Source organism: Candoia aspera, chromosome 10 (genome assembly GCF_035149785.1).
Source record: "Candoia aspera isolate rCanAsp1 chromosome 10, rCanAsp1.hap2, whole genome shotgun sequence".
Taxonomy (NCBI): Eukaryota; Metazoa; Chordata; class Lepidosauria; order Squamata; family Boidae; genus Candoia; species Candoia aspera.
In genome coordinates, this window is record NC_086162.1 from 22688466 (window position 1) to 22707944 (window position 19479).

Consider the following 19479-nt stretch of genomic DNA (forward strand, 5'->3'; position numbering starts at 1 on the left):
TCCGGTTCCCCCGCCCCGGCCGCCCCGCCCCGCCCCCCGCCCCCCGTCCTCGTCGCTTCGATCCTCCGGCTCCCTCCCTCCCTCCCTCCTTCCTCGCCAGTTTGGCCCCTTCCTGCGCGCGCCAGGGCCGGCCCCTGCCTCCGAGCGCGCGGCGGTGGGCAGCAGGAGCCCGGCGGCCGGCGCGCTCCGCCGGGGACCCCAGCATGGCGATGGCCCCCGCCGGGCCGGCGTGGATTCCCCGCTGGATCTGGGCCCACCGCTCCCTGGAGAAAGCCCTCCAGGGGCTGACCAAGCTGCAGCACCTGGTGAGCCAGCCGCAGCTGGGGCTCCGCCACAGCCCGCCTCACCTGCCGCGCCTCCTGCCCCTGACCCACCAGCACCTGCGCCTCGTCCGGGAGCAGCACGGCGCCGGGGCCGGGCTGGCCCACCTCTGGGAGGGCGAGGGCTTTCGCGTCTTGCTGCTCAACCTGCTGGAAAAGATCAAGCAAGCCACCCGGCTGTTCAAAAGCGCCAAGGACAAGGAGGAGGTTTTTCAGGAGGGCTCCGCTGCCAGGTAAAGAATTAATAATAATAGTAATAGTAATAGTAATAATCGTTGTTGAAATATGTGATGTTAAAATGTTGCGGGAGTGATTGCCGTCTGGAAGGAAACACACCTGATATAACAAGAATGGGGGAAAAAAGAGGAATTTTTGGTCACGGGGAAGGATAAGCCGAAAATGCCACTCTTCTTTGTGAGCGTGTCAGGGACATCCCGTTGGTGTGGCTGGAACCTAAGGGCCAGTGGGCAGAAAAATGTTTTTATTTAGCCTTTCAGCTATGGGTACCTTTTATTACTTGACTTGTTAAATTGTTCAGGTTAGGGACTGTATTCCAACCAGAAGAATCAGACCCCCCCTTATACAGATGGGTCAGTCACACAAAACTAGTCAAAAGAACAAATGTGAGCTGTGTAAATAGCGTTTGTGGGCTGCCCTGTATATAAGATGGGCAGCTAAACAAATATTTTTAAATACATGCAAACATACATGTCCAGGTCCAGCAGAATCGAGGGGGGGGGAAGGGAAAAATAATATAAATATAGAGAGAATAAATATATATATAGAGAGAGAAAAAAAAACAAAATATAGAGAGCTTATAATCGAAACGGGGAAATAATGGAAAAGATCTTGCAGGGCCACCCCTACAGTTTTTGGTGTGTTAGGCAGAATAACAAATAGATTAAACAAATTTTTACAAGAGCGAAATATTTTAGATCCATCAACTGTAGATTTACCAAAAAAACCCCACCACCTCCTTGCTGAGCACTCGCTATCTCTTACAAATTACCTGGGTAATGCAGAGGTTGGAACTCGAATTTCCCAAAAATATAGTCGAAGATGTGATTCCTCCTGTTCCTTGACATAATAATGGTAACAGCAATAATAACAGCAATAGCACATTATGGTGATGGTAATACACGATAATACATTTATTCAGTGAAAAAGATGCTGTAACCCTACCCTCCATCTTCTGTTTCTGTCTAGGACAGAGGTTGTACTACAACTTCCATCTTTCAATCACAAGCAATGCTGGCAGGGACTCATGGCGTTTGGAGTCCAGCTGCAACACGGCCCACATTTAAGGCACAAGTGCCGGTTTTCCCGTTCCCCACCTTAAGGCTTCATCAGACAGATATAAAGCTCAGCCTGTTGAATTAACATCTGCCATAAGCAGTTAAGAGCTATAAGGGACACCCAGAACTTTTTAAAAGCAAAGCACAATCTTGCTCTTAATTACTCTGAATTAAGGCACCACCAAATGTATTGAGGCTGGTTAGAAATAATTCATCCAGCGCTCTTGACCCAGGTGGTGTGTTTTTTTAAAAAGTACACTTATCTTAAGGCCAAGGGATTCCTGTTACGGTAATCGGTGCAAATGTACCAGTAATAATTGTTATTAGTGGCAATAATAACATTAATATTAATGATACTTAAAAAGTCCTATCTAAATGAAAGCTAGCCAAGATAATAAAGAAATCGGGGAAATCAATCAATCAATCAGTCAATCAATATTTTATTACCGTCACAGACCAGAATTACAAATAAAATGCAAATGTATACAAATACAGATAAAAATGCATTAAAACAAAATAAAACAAAACATGATAGCGTTAATGGTGGGATCATCAGTGGGCAGCCAAAGTCTGCCTAATTTTACAGACAGTATAACAAAATTTAGCTATGTTTAAAGAAACTGAATCATATTGATCAGATAGATGAGAATTTCCTGGGTGTTTTATCAAACAGGGAGTTATAAAATGGGTCCTTGAGTCCTTGTAGAAGCTACAGTATAGTAGGACATGAGCTGTCGTTTCAATAGCCCCTTGTCTACAGGGGCGCAATCTCACCTCATAAAGAAATTGGGGATTGATTCTGATTTTAAAAACATCATCAGAATTGGATGATGATTTGATACATTTTCACATTCATTTGCAAGGTTTTTTTTTAATGTAAATAATTCACGCAGAATAGAAAACAGGATTGAGGCAATCCCAATCCAAAAGAGATTTCAGTTCTGACCTGAAACATTAGAACTGCTGGAAAGTGGAAATTCTAGATGAGGAAGTCAGACATGCAAGTGGGTTGGGGGGTGGGTCACCCCTGGGATCCAATAATTTTGCAGGAAGAATGGATGCATTTCAATAGAATTGGGTTTTCTCTGTTGAAAAGAACCAGCTCGGATGACTACCTTTTATTGCTCTCAGAAAGAGAGATTGGGAAGGGGGAAATGTTGGAGGTGTGCCTGTAAATCTCCTGAATGCTAATTTTACCCCCTTGGTTCTTGAAGAAGAAAAACATGCCAAAAATTCACTTTTTTAGTTCCTTTTAGTTTCCTGTGTGGGTTTCATTCTCTATGTGCTCTGACTTTGTTGTTTTTTTTAATATCTATATATTTTTTTGGTTTTGACATTCTGTTTTGCCAGCTACCTACAGGAGGCCAGCTATTTATTGACCAAAATAGAAATGTAATAACAAAGAGGATAAAATGGATGGATAGCAAGGTAAATTTCAAAATGAAGTGTAAAGGCAAATAGAAATAGAAAAAATAATAACTTATGCCCTAATAAGGTAGCATAACCCCAATATTGGCTCTATGTCCATCCAGGGAATGATGGGTAACAACTTTTTTTGCACTAGATGTGCCCTAGGCCAGTGTTTCTCAACCCTGACAACTTTAAGATGTATGGACTTCAATTCCCAGAATTCCCCAGCCCGCATGCTTTCAGATGTGTGGACTTCAACTCACAGAATTCCCTATGCTGGCTGGGGAATTCTGGGAGTTGAAGTCCACACATCTTAAAATTGCCAAGGTTGAGAAACACTGCCCCAGACTGCCTTTCCAACAGAGAACTGTGTTCCTTGCAAAGTAGGACACAGGGCCATCCTAGAGCCAACAAAACCACGATGTTCAAAATCCTGCTTGCCTGATTTAATGAAAATGCAAGGCAGTACTGTCAGCTGAAAAGCAAAAAATTATAGCTTGGTAATGTATGCCTATCAACCCATTGATAGAAGCAGAGGAGGAAGGTCTGATGAAAGAAAATAAGAAGTTGGCAGCCATGTTCTAGACTTTGTTTCCCTTTTATCAGTGGTGATATGGTTGTCTGATAACCAGCCTCTCCCCTCCATGTAGTCAGACCAGGCACTGGATCCCCTGAGGCCCTGTAACGGAATGTGGGAAAGACCTTGGGAGACAGGGCCCAGAGACGCTGCCAAGGAAACCGTCAGATAAGAGATGGCGTAGCCCACAGCTGGATAGTGGGCAAGAGGCTCAGAAGGGACCCTCCCTAGTTTCTCGGGCTATAATGGGGGGTGGGGGGAGAGAATTTTAGACTTGCAAGATTCTGTTAGCGTAGCTTTACAGTAGAGTAGAATTATCCATATATTATCCATATAGTAGGGACGCGGTGGCGCTGCGGGTTAAACCGCTGAGCTGTCGATCGGAAGGTCGGCGGTTCGAAACCGCGCGGCGGGGTGAGCTCCCGTTGCTCGTCCCAGCTCCTGCTCACCTAGCAGTTCGAAAACATGCAAATGTGAGTAGATCAATAGGTACCGCTTCGGCGGGAAGGTAACGGCGTTCCGAGTCGTCATGCTGGCCACATGACCCGGAAGTGTCTATGACAACGCCGGCTCCAAGGCTTAGAAACGGAGATGAGCACCGCCCCCTAGAGTCAGACATGACTGGACTTTACGTCAAGGGAAACCTTTACTTTACCTATCCATATAGTAGCTTGTCAAGCCAGGATATCTGTTAAGATCTCCTCTTGTAATGGTATGTGGGAAAGTCCTTGGGAGAAGGGGCCAAGAGACCCCGCCAAGGGAACCATCGGATAAAAGACCGCACAGCCCACAGCTGGATAGTGGGCCGGGCAAGAGGCTCAGAAGGGACCCTCCCTAGTTTCTCGGGCTGTAAAGGAGACAGGGGAAGAATTGTACTTTCAGACTTGCAAGGTTGATGTTGGCCTTGCAGGGTAAACCAGATAGGAATCACAACCAGATGAGCGAATTCTACTTTATTGTAAAGCTACATTGACAGAAACTTGCAGTGGGCGAGTGAGGGCCATGCCGTCTCTTATCTGACCGTTCCCTGGGCGGCTTCTCTTGGCCCCGTCTCCCATGATCTTTCCCACATACTGTTACAGTGCCAGAGAGAGAGAGAGCCTGGCCTGATTTTGAAAAGGGGAGTGCCAGCTTATCGAAGTACCTTAAGCACCCTTTTGGATCTGCATTAACCAGCGTGGAAATGTGCCGGTTGCTGTGACTTCTGTATTCAGTAGCTACTTGCTGTTAGCGAAACAAGATGAAGGTTAGCTGTGTTTTAATCAGGCCAGTTGGCCAACTTATTTTTATCACTCCCCCCACCCTTGTCTGGTTTCACACACCATGCTGTGCCATGATTTGCTAAGGGTCAGTTGCAAGCGGTGGGGAGTCAAAAAGTCAAGGCCACACTACAGCAGCTGCCACCTTGACCCATTTGAGCCCCCACCTCCACTGACACTCCTGATTTCCTTAACCATAGATTTCTGGCTAAGCCACAGATCCCTGGTTTCACACATTGAGCTGAGCCATAAACAGTAATCTACAAACCACAGTGTTTGTTTTCCGCCAACAGCCTAAAGCTGTTAAAGTAAACAGACCATGATGTGACTGAGGGAAGGGGTGAGAGCTCAGGTTGGGGAGGGCACCGTAAATATTTTGGGAGATTCTGAGAACTACACTTTGAATTGGCCTGAAATATTTTTTTATCTTGCAGGAGTGGAAAGTTTTGTGGTCTTGTGCTAAGACTTATTTGGGGCTTGTGCTACTAAGTTCTTTGGACTCTCGGTCTCAAACTATGCCAGCTGTTAAGTGTAAATGCTCCCCCAATGGTTAGTAGTTCCAGTGGTTGCAAATAAAGGGGATTGGGGTTGTGCGCTGCCCTCCTCTGGCTAAGTCTGATGAGCATCCTCAGCAAGTCTCTTGTGCCAGCGCTTCCCTTCGTGAACGTAGAGTACCCAGCAATGGAGGATGGAGGAAGCTCATTGCTGTTAGATGTCCACCTCTTCTGCAGCTGTTCACCATCATATTGCAGCATTTTCGTGCTACAAACAAACAGAGGTTAATGTTAAAGTTGCCTTCTTCATTTCTGGCAGGCAAATGGAATTGAGCAAATCAACTTTTTGTCCGGGCCAAACGTATCAGCAGAACTGTTACATCCGTGGGCTGCTGCGCAGGGTTAGGGTTGACGAGGTTGTCCTCATTCTCTCACTTTTCTCAGCAGCGTCTGCAAATAATTATAGATAGGCCGCACCTCTTAGTGTTGAAGTCCACACATCTTAAAAGTTGCCCAGGCTGAGAAACACTGGCTAAGAGAATGTAATTGTTGACTGTCTGATTCGCTCGGCTTTCCCTTCGCTTCTTCTTGCAGGAGGAAGCTAACAAAGCTTTCCCTGATCTTCAACCACATGTTGGCTGAACTACAAGCATTGTTTCCCAATGGTCAAGACCAAGGCAGCACGTACCAGCTGAGCAAGCAAGAGGCACAGGTCTTCTGGAGGGAGACTTGGAAAGAACGGTGAGCCCTGAAACCAGTCTTACAAGGACCTTACAACTCCTTCCCTTGCAATGAGATCTCCTCATCATACATCTTCCTCTTCCCCTCTGCATCCTATCTCTGCTGCCATCGATAATACAGGTAGTCCTCACTTAACGACCTTTCATTTAGTGATGGTTCGGACTTATGACAGGGCTGGAAAAACTGACTTGCGACTGGTCCTCACGCTTACGACTGTCACAGCATCCCCACGGCCACAAGATCACAATTTTTGACCTTCCCAATCAGCTTCTGGCAAGCAAAAGCAATGGGGAGCCACGTGATTCGCTTAACCACCACCGCAAAAAAAGTCACAAAATCAGGTTGGATTTGCTTAATGACTGCATCCTTAGCGACCAAAATTGCAGTCCTGATTGTGGTCGTTAAGTGAGGACTCCCTGTACTTCTTCAGAAGCCTTTCTTGATTAATGTGTTTTCTTAAGTCAGTCAGTTTTCATTCAGTGATGTCTTGGAATTATGTGCCAGTTAATAGTTGGACTGTGACAAGGCCTTGCCTTTTGTTTATTATTCAAACAACAATATAAATTTTGTACTGGGACCCCTTGGTTTCTGCCCATCCAGCGAGATCACAAATCTCCCTCCATGTTCCATCTTTGAAGGAATGTCATCCACAGAGTTCTTGAGGTGATCATCACAATCATTGCTCCTTTCTTTAGAATAACTTTCCCCTGGAGATTCAGTTAGCCCCAGTTCTACTGGGATTTGGAAAAGCAACAAAAACTTATTTCAACAGGCCTCTAAAGCGGAGGCAAATTGATTTAGATGCTCTAAATTGCTGCTGGCGTTCTTCAGCTTTGACTAGATCCTAAGTGCTTTTTGTCAATGTTTTTGTGATGTTATTATTGATTGGTTATCTTTATTACTGTATGTATCATAGATAGGATTGAAAGCCTCTCAGAGGTGATGTTTGATGGAAGTGGCATATCAGCCTAGAAAAATAAAAAATAGTTAAATATCACCATTTCCTAAACGCTTCCGAGGCATCGTATGCCGACCATAGCAAGGAATATCATCGACCGTTGCACTGAAATGGTTTAATGACAATCCCCAGACCTTGGAAATGGTAGCTCTATAAGGAGGTCTTCATGTCATTTCCTTGGAGAATTTTTAGAGCTCCTTCTCCATGGTTCTTCGTGGGATGCCGAAAGATGCCTGTTCAAGCCCACTTTGACTCACTTCAAAATTTCCCCCAGTCCCCCATTCAGTTTAATGTACAAACCTGTAACCCTTGTTTCTTCTCCATAGGAGCCTGGTTTCCTGGTCCGAATTTCAAAAAGGCCTCCAGCAGGTTCATCCTATAGATTCTGGTCCAATGGCCATAGCCCTGAGGTCCACCATTGATCTGACCTGCAGCGGCCATATCTCCATATTTGAATTTGACGTCTTCACTCGTCTCTTCCAGGTACATCATGGGAAGCCATACACGGTATTTACGTTTAACGCTGAAAATGAAACGCATGCCACAGGCATTAATCCACACATACCAAATAATTGAAACCAGAGTGTTTGAGAAAGGAAGAAACTTGGAAGATTTTAGGAGCAAGCAAGCTGAATTTGGGGTGAACTTAACAAACTGTCGGTGTAGAATTTTCAGTTTTCATTAACTTCATTTTTGGTATCTGTACCAAGGATGCGGTGGCGCTGCGGGTTAAACCGCTGAGCTGCTGAACTTGCCGATCGGAAGGTCGGCGGTTCGAATCCGCGTGACGGGGTGAGCTCCCGTTGCTAGTCCCAGCTCCTGCCAACCTAGCAGTTCGAAAACACGCCAATGTGAGTAGATTAATAAGTACCGCTTCGGCGGGCAGGTAACAGCGTTCCGTTTAGTCATGCCGGCCACATGACCACGGAGGAAGTGTCTACGGACAAACGCTGGCTCTTCGGCTTTGAAACGGAGATGAGCACCGCCCCCTAGAGTCGGACACGACTGGACTTAATGTCAAGGGAAACCTTTACCTTTACCTTTACCTACCAAGGATAGACAAACTTTTGGTGACCAAGGGATGCAGGTATTAATTTTGTAGAAGATAAAGTAAGGGTCACAATGGGTGAATTGATGCTAATCTCTTGCAAGTATTCTACATTGGTCATAAGCATTGCATATCTACACCCTACGTTGATTCATGGCCTCTTTGATGATCGTAGTTTCCTGCAAAAAGGGGAAAAAAAACCCAAACCTTGGGATTGGTGATTTGTTGAGAGAAAATAAAGAGAATATGGTTGAGCAATCTTTTATAGAACTACAGGTGTCTTCCTGCAAAGGCAAAATTCCCCTTCCATCAGTTAGTCCTGACTTTTTGAAATATGCATGAGATGGGACACCTTTTTGTCTCTGCTGAACTGTGAACAAAAGCATTCCTTTGCCACAGGGGGAAAAGATTCACCGGCTTAAGTCTGCAGTCTTATGCTCCTTGGACGCAAGTCCTGTTTGCTCCAATGGGACCCTCTTGTGAGTGGGCAGATATATAGGATTATAAAAAGGAAACTATTTAAAAGCTCGCTTGGAAGTCTTGATAGTTAGAAGAAAACTAACTTTGCAAGTTTTAAGTGTGAACTGTGCAGAGGAGCAGCCTCGTAGTCAAGCCTGTTGACTTTTTATGTTCTTTCTTTCTCTTCTCTTCTGCCTTAACTATCAGTCGGCAAGAAGCTGACCACAGAGCAGGATGTGGCTTGTTGAAGTCCATCATTCAAGGCTGCCAGGTGTGGGTGGAGAGAGGGGGTCAGCAGCTTTAGATGGAGCTGTAAAGTTTCCATTCGTGAAAGAGGGAGAACAGCTTGTATTCGGCACGGGGTGGGAAGTGGGTAGGGTGGAGTGGAGAATTAGTTGCTTAATAAGCAGGCCTTCCTTGCTTAATAAACAAAAGTAAACCATAATAATATATGTAAAAAAACAGCTAGGTTCATCTCAGTGGCTTCATCTGAACTTACCCCTTTTCCACAGAGATGGAAAGGTTCAACACTACAGGTAGTCCTCAACTTACAACCACAATTGGGACTGGAACTTCTGTCACTAAGCGGGGCAGTCGCTAAGTGAGTCACACCCAATTTCACAACCTTTTTTGCTGTGGTCGTTAAGCGAATCCAGTTTGCCCCATTGCTTGTTGGAAGCCGGCTGGGAAGGTTGCAAATGGAGATCATGTGACCCTGGTACATTGCAACCATTGTAAATATGTGCCGGTTGCCAAGTGCCTGAATTTTGGTTACATGACCGCAGGGATACTGCGATGGTCACAAGTGTGAGGACTGGTTGCAAGTCACGTTTCCAGTACCATTGTAACTTTGAATGGTTGCTAAACAAATGGTCGTAAGTCAAAGGACTACCTGTTCCCACTATGGAGGAACGATTGGTAAAATTGACATGTTGCTGAAATGGATAAATTAACTTCTTTGATTAGAGAAAAGATGCTATCTACATTTATTGGTGACTGAAAACCTCTGATGGGCTTTTTGCGTAAAAATGAAAAAAAAATGAACTTGGGATTTATGGCTTTGATGATTAGACAGGATTATAGAAAGAAGAGTATTATGATGTAGCTTTAGAGAGAGAGGTTAAAATATAATTGTACTTTAACCGTGGTGAAGAATATCAGAAGCCAGTTCTTTGTATCTTCTTTCTTTCTTTTCTGTTTTCTTCAACTTTTTTTTTCTTTTCCTGCACTTTCTGCTTTCCCTTTGTTTTCATTCTTTCTCTTTTTTCTTCCTTACTTTATATTAGTGTGTATTCGTTTTTAATCTTTTTTAAACGTTTCAATAAAAATCATATAATAAAAAAAAATGAACTGGCCCCTTTTCCGGGCTTCCATAATGCCTTGAGAAGCCATCAAGGGTAACCAAATAGGCTGGGTCCCCAGGCAATCGACATCCTAGGACAAAACAAACAGAATCACTGTTTTCAGCTGAGCGGTTGGTGGGTGCAGGCTAGTAGAAGGGCCGGGCTGGCTGGCGGCTGAAACTGCGAGGTCCAGGGGAAGTGGGGGGGTGTCACAGTTTTTAGCTGCACCTGTGACTTGTGGCATAATCATGGAGAAAGCTGTGTCCTACTGTCCCCAACACCATGTTCTGCAGCATTTTCCAAAGAGCTCTCGGCTTCAACGCACCACAAAACGATCAGTCGCGCCGGCTCCGAACAACTGTCTGAAATGAAAAAACTGTCAATCTTTAATACTGTCACAGACCAGAATTAAAAATGAAAAAACTGTGATTAGTGGCAGACTGTGATTTATCCAGAGGCAAAAATAAAATGCCCTCTGAAGCAGCCGATTGATTCTCCCGCTTGTTTTCTTCCAAAAAGCTGCTGGATTACATCCACCTTTGGCTTGATCCAGGATGACATTTCCTACTGGCTGTTTTGTTTTGTTCCCTGGTCTAAATCCCCTCCCGTTTTCTCTTCACAGCCTTGGCCGACTCTGCTGAAGAACTGGACTTACCTAGCAGTTACGCATCCAGGATACATGGCCTTCCTCACCTATGACGAGGTGAAGGCACGCCTGCAGGCGTATGTCAACAGACCTGGCAGGTAAACTCCCTGTGGCACGGTTCCTCAACCAGGGCTCTGTGGCACCCTTGGGTTCCGTGAGAGGTCACTAGGGGTTCCCTGGGAGATCGCAGTTTATTTAAGAAGTTATTTCAAAAGTTATTTCACCGTCACATGAAAGAGGTAAGTTTCATTCTTCATTTTCAGTTTAAGAGCCCTGTTCATGCCTATCTACAGGCCTACCCATGAAAAGAATGTAACAATTTTGTAACTTCTGGCCTCTGTTGGAGACTGAATGGGCAGGGGTTCCCCAATGTACTGGTTGGATCTCCTCGGGTCGCAAAAGAGCTGCTCCCTCAGCCCCCCGCTAGGTGATGAGATGGGTCATCCACCTTTCCTGGAAGCATTGAAAAACTACATATTGTTACAGATAGTCCTCGCTTAACGATGGTAATTGGGACTCGAATTTCTGTCACTAAGCAATGTTGTGAAGCGCAATGTCATGTGACCATGCTGCTTAGTGACGGCAGTTCCGGCAGTCCCCAGTTACTGTTGTTAAGCAAATCACAGCAAGTCATTATGCGAGGACCGCATGTGACCACAATTTCTGACCTCCTGCCAGCTTCCCCATTGACTTTCCTGGTGGGAAGCCAGCAAGGAAGGTTGCAAATCACATCACATGACCACACATCATGTGACCACAGGACACTACGACGGTCAGAAATCTGGGCTGGTTGCTGAGTGCCTGGATCATGACCATGTGACCACAGGGGTGCTGCGATGGCTGGAATTTCAAGGGCCAGTTGTAAGTCCCCCTCGTTCAGCGCTGTCATAAGTTCAAACGATTGCTGAACGAGTGGTCATTAACCGAGGACCACCAGTAGTCGGAAAAGGTGCTACCAAACCGCTCCAGATTTTTTGCTATGACTCTCCTCCTACAACCCTCCTCTTCGTTGCTCTCTGCTTTGATTTCATTTTGCGAGGGCAAGGGGTTACTTACCTGCACTGTCCTGAAAAGTCCACAAATCTTGTGGCATTTCTTTTGGCATTCCTGTACGCATTGGTGCATCTGTCTACACTGCCAGGAATCAAGTAGCGATGATTGTGGGGTTCTCATGAACCAAAGTAATGCGGCCAGGTCCAGGTGCTGTGCATCATGACTGGGGACCTGGCACCAGCAGTAAATGTAAGCCAGCTCTGGCTGGGAAGCAGCAGGAATCCAGCCCTGGAAGTGCAATGCAACTGAGCCTCTTAGGAAACGGGAAATCACTGCTGGAGTCAAAAGTGGCTGGCTCTTCTGGCTTCTCAGCAGCTTTGCTGCTTAACCCTGCAGCTAGATCCATGTTGACAGAGGAAGGTGCTGCGGTTTGGATTCCGGATTATTCATCCTCCTCTAAATAAATAAAGTTGGTCCCTTCAAGCCAGAACTGATCTTGGCAATGAAATGAACAAGTCGCTGCAGTTTTCTTGGCAAGGTTTCTGGGAGCGGCTTGTCGTTTCCTTCTTCCTTGGGCTGAGAGAACGTGACTGGCCCAACATTACCCAGCTGGCTTTGTGCCTAAGCTGGACTAGAATCCATCGTCCCCTGGGTTCTTGGCCTTTAACCAAAATGGTTGTGCCTGCCCCTTTGCCAAGTAGTCTCTATCTGAATTCCTCCACCAGGTCCATTCTGCAAAGTGTTCCTCAAACTTGTCCACTTTAAGATGGGTGGACTTCAACTCCCAGAATTCCCCAGTCAGTCATGGGAATTCTGGGAATTCTGGGAGTCGGTTGACCCATCTTAAAGTGGCCAAGTTTGAGAAACACTGATTCTGCAGGATGAGATGAGAAAGCTGGGTTGTATTCTACTAGGACAGTCTTTCTCAAGCTAGGCCACTTTAAGACGGGTGGACCTTAACTCCCAGAGCTCCCCAGCCAGCATGCTGGCTGGGGAGTTCTGGGAGTTGAAGTCCACCCGTCTTAAAGTGGCCAAGCTTGAGAAAGACTGGTTCTGCAGGATGTTTTCCTAGCTTAACCTCTGCCTCCACTCAGGTTGAAACCAGCTGCCTTGCAGAGCCACAGCGCCCCCTGGTGTTTCCCCACAATCCCAATTGCCAGATTCAGCTCTTGCTGACTTTCTCCCCCAGCTATATTTTCCGGCTCAGTTGCACCCAGCTGGGCCAGTGGGCGATCGGCTACGTGACGGCAGATGGAAGCATCTTGCAAACCATCCCACAGAAAAAATCGCTCTTCCAGGCCCTGATGGATGGATACAAGGAAGGCTTGTGAGTACCAGATATGCAAGGGGGCGGAAGAGGATGATCATAGATCGGGAATCCACAGCAGGGAAATAATACCTTCCTCGGGATCAACCAATGGTGCAAAAGAGTGTGGAAGCTTTCAAAATCTCCCGAACGGAGAGTTTGGGTTGATCCAAATTGGATTTATGGACTAATATAGCTCTGAGAGGTGAAAGGTCCCCTGTGCAAGCACCGAGTCAAGTCTGACCCTTTGGGGAGATGCCACTTTCACGACGTTTTCTTGGCACACTATAGCAGGGTGGTTTGCCATTGCCTTCCCCAGCAAGCTGGGCGCTCATTTCACCGACCTTGGAAGGAGGGAAGGCTGAGTTGACCCAAGCCGGCCACCTGAGAATCCACCTTCCACTGGAATCGAACTCAGGTTGTGGGGAGAGTTTCAGTTGCAATACTGCCGCCTACTACCCTGCGCCACATGAGGCTGTAATATAGCTCTAGGGTGCTTTTTTATGATGAAACTGAGCCTCTATTATCCACACAGCCTGTTTACCCAGGTCACTACGAAGTTTAATTTTATTTGTTTATCTGCTTTTTATCCCACCTTTATTTTTGCTCAGCATAAGGCAGTGTGCATCCTTAATGCTCCCACCTCCTGTTTCCCCCACCACAACAACCCTGTGAGGTGGGTTGGACTGAAGGAGAGGGACTGGCCCAAAGTCACCCAGCTGGCTTTCATGCCTAAGGGAGGCCTAGAACTCACAGTCTCCCTGTTCAATCACTAAACCAAATCTAGGGATTGGATTTGCTCCACACACTAAGCTTGGTTGGCTTAACTTTTTTGGTTTTGTTTTTGTGGCTTACCATAATGTCTGAATGCATCCCATGTGGTTCATTTATTGGGCAAATGCTGAAAACAGCTAATTTGATGATTAGGTTAAGCTAGAGTTTTTCATAAAGTTTGGGGTGGGGGAATTTGTTGGTCCTAATAAAAGTATCGTGCACCTTTCTAGATTTGGGGTGGATGGGCTGATAGCACTGCATACATTCATCAATTGACAAAACTCTGGATTGTACATTGGAGCATGGCTGAAATCTTGGAAAACTTATTTGTCTGTCTGTCTGTCATCCATCATCTGTCTGTCTGTCTGTCTGTCTATCTTCCTTCTATCTATCTTCTATCTATCTATCTATCTTCTATCTATCTATCTATCTATCTATCTATCTGTCTATTATCTTCTGCCTTCTATCATCTATCATATTTCTATAGCAGCCCATCTCACATAAAAGTGATTCTGGGTGGTGTACAACACTTAATTAAAAACAATAAATGCATAAAAACAGTCACAATTAAAACTAACTATAAAAAGTCACAAACCTTGCTGGAAAAGTTTGCCAGTTTGAGTTGGAGGTAGCCTTCCCCAACCTGGTGCCCTCCATACATTGGACTTCAAGTATTCCTAATCATCATGCATACCTGGGGACTATCATTGCTAGGAATTACGTGTCAAAGAATGTTGAGCTGACCTTGAGGACAGAGAAGGGGTAAGTGAGCTGTTAAGAGGGGACTTGGAGAAAAAAATTGTGTAGTCCTGAGAAAGAGGTCCCCTTATAGACTTTTTGCATGAAACAGAAAAAAATGCACTTATGACTTGTGGTTTTGATGATTAGGGGGGAAAAAAGATATCACTCCCTTCCCTATCCTCAAAGTCAACTCTACATTCCTAAGAGTTGTAGTCCCGTGTACTCGGAGGGCACCAAGTTGAAGAAACTCGTTCCTCATCTTCAAAGCAGAAGTTCCAAGTATGACCTGGAAACGGGGTCTTGCAAGGGACTGGTGGGTCTGTATCTTTTTACCACAATATAACTTAAGGCTTCCCGGGGGAAGGAAGAGGATTGTTTAGAAGGTACCCATGTGCTTCCTCCGATCCTGCAGCTACTTGTATCCGGATGGGAAGAACGTGAATCCCGATCTGGCAGAGTTGATGGAAGGCTCTGCTCAAAACCAGATTCAGGTCTCTCAGGTAAGTGAGTCCTTACAGGCCTGCTGCTGTCGTGTACATAAAAGCGTTAAGGCTGGAATAGCTAAAGGCCACACTCTTTGGGGTCATCCATGCTAGTAACCCACAGTTGTTTCCAGTGCTCTGGAAAGGTAGGTAGGTAGGTAGATGGGAGATAGATACACGATAGATCAGCGTTTCTCAACCTCGGCAACTTTAAGCTGTGTGGACTTCAACTCCCGGAATTTGCTGGCTGGGGAGTTCTGGGAGTTGAAGTCCACACAGCTTAAAGTTGCTGAGGTTGAGAAATGCTGTGATAGATAGATAAAGAGAGATGGATGGATGGATGGATGGATGGGAGGGAGGGAGGGAGGGAGGGAGGGAGGAAGGAAGGAAGGAAGATAATGATAGACAGATAGGTATAGGTAGATAGGTAGAGAAAGGATAGATAGATGATAGATAGATGATAGAGATGATGGATGGATGGATGGATGGATGGAAGGAAGGAAGGAAGGAAGGAAGGAAGGAAGGAAGATAATGATAGATAGACATAGGTATAGGTAGATAGGTAGAGAAAGGATAGATAGATGATAGATGATAGATGATAGAGATGATGGATGGATGGATAGAGAGATAGATGATAGAGAGATGATAGACAGACAGACATTGAGTAGATCAGTGTTTCTTCCCACTTTAAAAATTATGGAGGACCCCAAAAGAACTTTTGTTTGTGTGGGTTCTATTTATCGATATTTACCGTATTAAAAATTAGAACCAAATATTTATTTATTGAAACATGTAAAAGTAATATTAAACCCAGTAGATCTTAACATAAACAAAATATTTCTCATTAAAAAAGCTGATTTTTTTAAACAAAAAATAATCACGAGAAGAGTGACATGGCTTTAAATTTTTGCCAATTTCTTCAATATCTGGCAAATAAAATTGATTTTGCAGACTCCTGAGAGGTTCTCAGGGGACCCCTCAGGGTCTTCAGCCCACACGTAAGAAACACTAGTGTAGGTTGTGATTATTAAGTCCTCTGCCTTTTTAAAATCTCTTGCCTGTTTTTCATCTCTGTCTCCCTGCTTTTGCCCGCTTTCCGTCCTATTGCGTCTGTTTTTTTTTTCAAGTTTGCTGGTATTTAATAAATACACAAACATCACACTTTACTTTTTGCTAGCTGAACTGGGCAGTGTGTTTGCTTGTTCTGATCTGGGTGCAGCAGTTAGCTGGGAGTGTGCTGGGCACAAAGCAATTGGAAATTCTCCCCCATAATTCCCCCACATCTGCAAAAGAGGGGGGAAATTTCAAGAAGGCAGCGACGATGGCAGGATCCGAGCCTTGCCCCCATCTTTCCCCCTGTGGGGGTCCCTCCCTGTATAATTTCCTCCTGAATAAATATTTAGACTCCCGCTTCACACCTCTCCCCGTCTCTTCTCCGTCCGCAGGAACAGTTTGAACTCTACTGCCAGGTGGGGTCCACCTTCCAGCTTTGCAAAATCTGCGCCGAGAACAACAAGGACGTCCAAATCCGGCCGTGTGGGCATCTCCTCTGCCGGGAGTGCCTTAAGACTTGGCAGGTGATTTCCTGCCCTCCCTTTCTGGAGCTTCTCGCTTCGCAGGAATCCTGGAGGGAAGATTATTCCCGCAATGCAGTTTTTGTGGCAGCCCTGGGTGTCAACGTTGCTCACCTGTGGTGGGAAGATCATGAGATCTTCTTGGACGTTCTGCTCCTTGGACCCCCTTCTTTTTTCTCCCCTCCCCCTTGGGCAAATGTTGTCCCTTGCGCAGGGTTGAGTCGTGGGGGGCAAATCCTAACTGGACCCTCTCTGCTTCTTGCCAGCTTTCAGAAACACACACCTGCCCCTTTTGCCGGCAGGAGATCTGGGGCCACGAAGATGTCGAGGTCAACCCTTTCAGCCCCAAGAAGGGGAGCCCTACGGCCAAGGACGGCAGTGATGAAGAGGACTTGGAGGATGTGGAGATGGTGTTGCAACAGCTGGCCCTCATGCGCCAGACTCAAGGGGTCAGTGGGAGGTGGGAGGGGCAAGCCTTGGGAAGGTTTGGAGCGGTCCCCACTGTTGCAACCACAGGCATTTGGGTGGATGGGGGGTTTAAACAGTGGCAGCCATGACCACAGCATTGAAACCCCGCCCCTTTTAAAATGTGTGTCATGTGGGCCACCCAGGTAACATAAGGCAGAGCCTCAATCCACAGTCGCCTTGACTGTTTTGATTCCATCTTGCAACCTCCTCAACGTTCTATGTCTGTCTCCTTTTTCTTTCCCTGCTGTCTCTTCTCTGTGGAAATGGGTGGCCCAATCAACCGGAACGGCTGGAGAAATTAAAAATACTGAAATATTTTCCCCGTTTTGTTTGGTTGCCCCGAAGGCACAGCCCTGCCCCATCGGAACATTTCAGGCCGTGTCCTGCCTTGCATGGTTTCTTGGCCGTGGGTGCAACACAGGCTGGCTGCTTTCCCCACAGGGTGATAAATAAGGGGGATTAACCCTGTCCTTTCTCTCTTCCCCCACTCCAGACAGCGGGTCCCAATTCATCTCCAAATCTAGAGCCTGTGTTGCAACCCCCTCCAGTACCTCCAAGGTTAGATCTCCTGCAGCAGAGCTCCATGACTCTTCCTGTTCCTGACTATCAAGTGAGTGAGAAATAATTTGATGGCCAGAGTGAAACCTGAGTAATAGTCCCGTGCAGAATATGTACAGCATTTACCCCAGTCCAGCTTCTCCTTGCATATAGACAAGGAGACCAACACATGTACTGTAGCTTTGCAGTGAAGAGGGTGTGGGGAAATAGGCAGGTGGGAAAAGATGGCCAGCATTTGCCTCCAAGCCCTAACAACTTGTCATGGTCAGATTATTGGATGCAAACTGGGGAGGGCCATATTTGAATCCCCAGAAGGGTTGAAGCTCTGCTGAGCTCCCTGGACTAGCCACGTTCTTCTTGGCAGCTTCTTGGCTTCACCCACCTTACAGGGTTGCAGGGAGGGTTAAATTTTCAACTGACCGAAAAAGAAATGGGGAATATTGCCCTGGCCATTGTGGCCTCTGTGGCTACTGTATGGCCCACTGCTAGCTTATATTCTCCAGAGCCAACAGAAAAGGCAACACATTAATGTAAAGCATGCTATGTTGGCATCACGACCTTCTGTTCAGAGGCCAAGGACAGCCTTTAGCTTGAAAAAGATTTCTGCCCTTGTTCTAGGTGTGTTTGCTGGGAGCATCTCTCCCAAAATTTGGAAAGACCTGTGAGGTCCAGGGTCAATCCAGCAGGAATCTCCCCCTTCCCCCTCCGTGTCTGAATGCCACTACTTTGTCATGGGAATAAGGCTGCTGGGTACCTAGAAGTTCATGCCAAGTGTCCCCTCACCATCCCAACTGATCCCTCCCGGTGCTGATTTAGACCGGCTCGCCTTCTACCCACTGGATCAGACGTCGCCCCTTGCCAAGCCTTCCTCAAGAACACCCCCCTTCATTAAACTCATGGAACACGTCTGCAGCCTCTCCATTCGAAGAGGGCAACGGGAATCACAGCAGCTGAGTTGCTTGCAGGCAGCCCAGGACCAGGTAAGGGGACCATGATCTAGAACAACAGGGCCTAGATCAACCCTGAGATTTGGGGATTTTTATCCACCAATTCTTTGCAAATGGGGGTTTCTGTGGGCAGTCATGGGCATGGTGGGTCTTGTGGGGCAGGCCTCACCTTATTTTGCCAGGAGAAAAGGCCAACAATGAGATGTCTCCTAACCTTCACACTGCTAAAGACATCTCTACCATGCTGGTATCTTCCTGAGTGGTGCCCTTTGTCCTCTTCTAGGGTGGCATCTGATCTGCGCTGGTTGGTTTGTGGAATCCAGACAGCAGGGCGGGCTTCTGATTCTATGAGATCCAACCAACCGTGCCTCCCCTGCCATTCCACATTGCCAAGTGAAGGAAAGGTTGGCTCACACTCGATTCTGACACTTCACCCGACAGAAGAATATCAGCAAATAAAACGAAGCACTTTTTGGAGGAGGATCAGGGTGTTTTTAGGAATGTTTTTATACAATGTGTCTTTTCCAGGATGAACTACCTTTATTTTACTATTCTGGATGGAACTTCCCAAGCATTGCTGTTGGTAAACATCACAGGAATCTTTTTGCCCCTCTTCTGGGAAGACAGGACCTCTTGGACAGTGACTGCATCATCACATGAGGTCACCCCATTCATTCTGGGGAGATAGTTGATTTTTTAATGACTTTTCTAACTTATTTCTCTCCAGGAAGCTGTGCAGTTCTTCTCCAGCAGAAGTATCAACTTTTTGTTTTCAAAACCCTAGAACTAGAGCAGAACCAGTACTTTTAGAATTAAACCAAATTTACTAGCCTTTTATATCTGGATACTGTCTATCCACAGGATATGTTCCTTGGTTGAGCAGGTAAGATGGGAAGCCGTCCACTAAGAGGCGCTCATGTCTTAGAGAAAAAACGGTAAACAGCCTGGTGGCTTTAGATCAAACTTGCAAAAATACGTGCTCAGGTCTCTGAGGATTCTTGAAAATGTTTTTTTATTCCTTACAAATGTGGGTGAAAAGTATGCCATAGATTCACACACACACCCAAAAAAAGGGGGTCAGCTGAT

General features: G+C 46.1%; 1 protein-coding gene across 1 annotated transcript; it reads left to right on the forward strand.

The window, feature by feature from the left end:
- Positions 1-203: 203 nt before the first annotated feature.
- Positions 204-18805, forward strand: CBLC (Cbl proto-oncogene C). Its single transcript, XM_063312615.1, has 11 exons — positions 204-553; positions 5950-6096; positions 7381-7537; positions 10527-10648; positions 12733-12870; positions 14777-14864; positions 16292-16423; positions 16687-16869; positions 17382-17498; positions 18263-18426; positions 18677-18805. The coding sequence occupies exons 1-10, from the start codon at positions 204-206 to the stop codon at positions 18398-18400; spliced, it is 1572 nt and encodes a 523-aa protein (XP_063168685.1). The 3' UTR covers positions 18401-18426; positions 18677-18805.
- Positions 18806-19479: the final 674 nt, after the last annotated feature.

Coding starts and splice junctions, on each gene's coding strand:
- CBLC (XM_063312615.1), top strand. CDS start 204: ATGGCGATGGCCCCCGCCGGGCCGGCGTGGATTCCCCGCTGGATCTGG. Junction 7,538..10,526: donor TCTTCACTCGTCTCTTCCAG/GTACATCATGGG, acceptor TTCTCTTCACAG/CCTTGGCCGACTCTGCTGAA. Junction 16,424..16,686: donor AGTGCCTTAAGACTTGGCAG/GTGATTTCCTGC, acceptor GCTTCTTGCCAG/CTTTCAGAAACACACACCTG.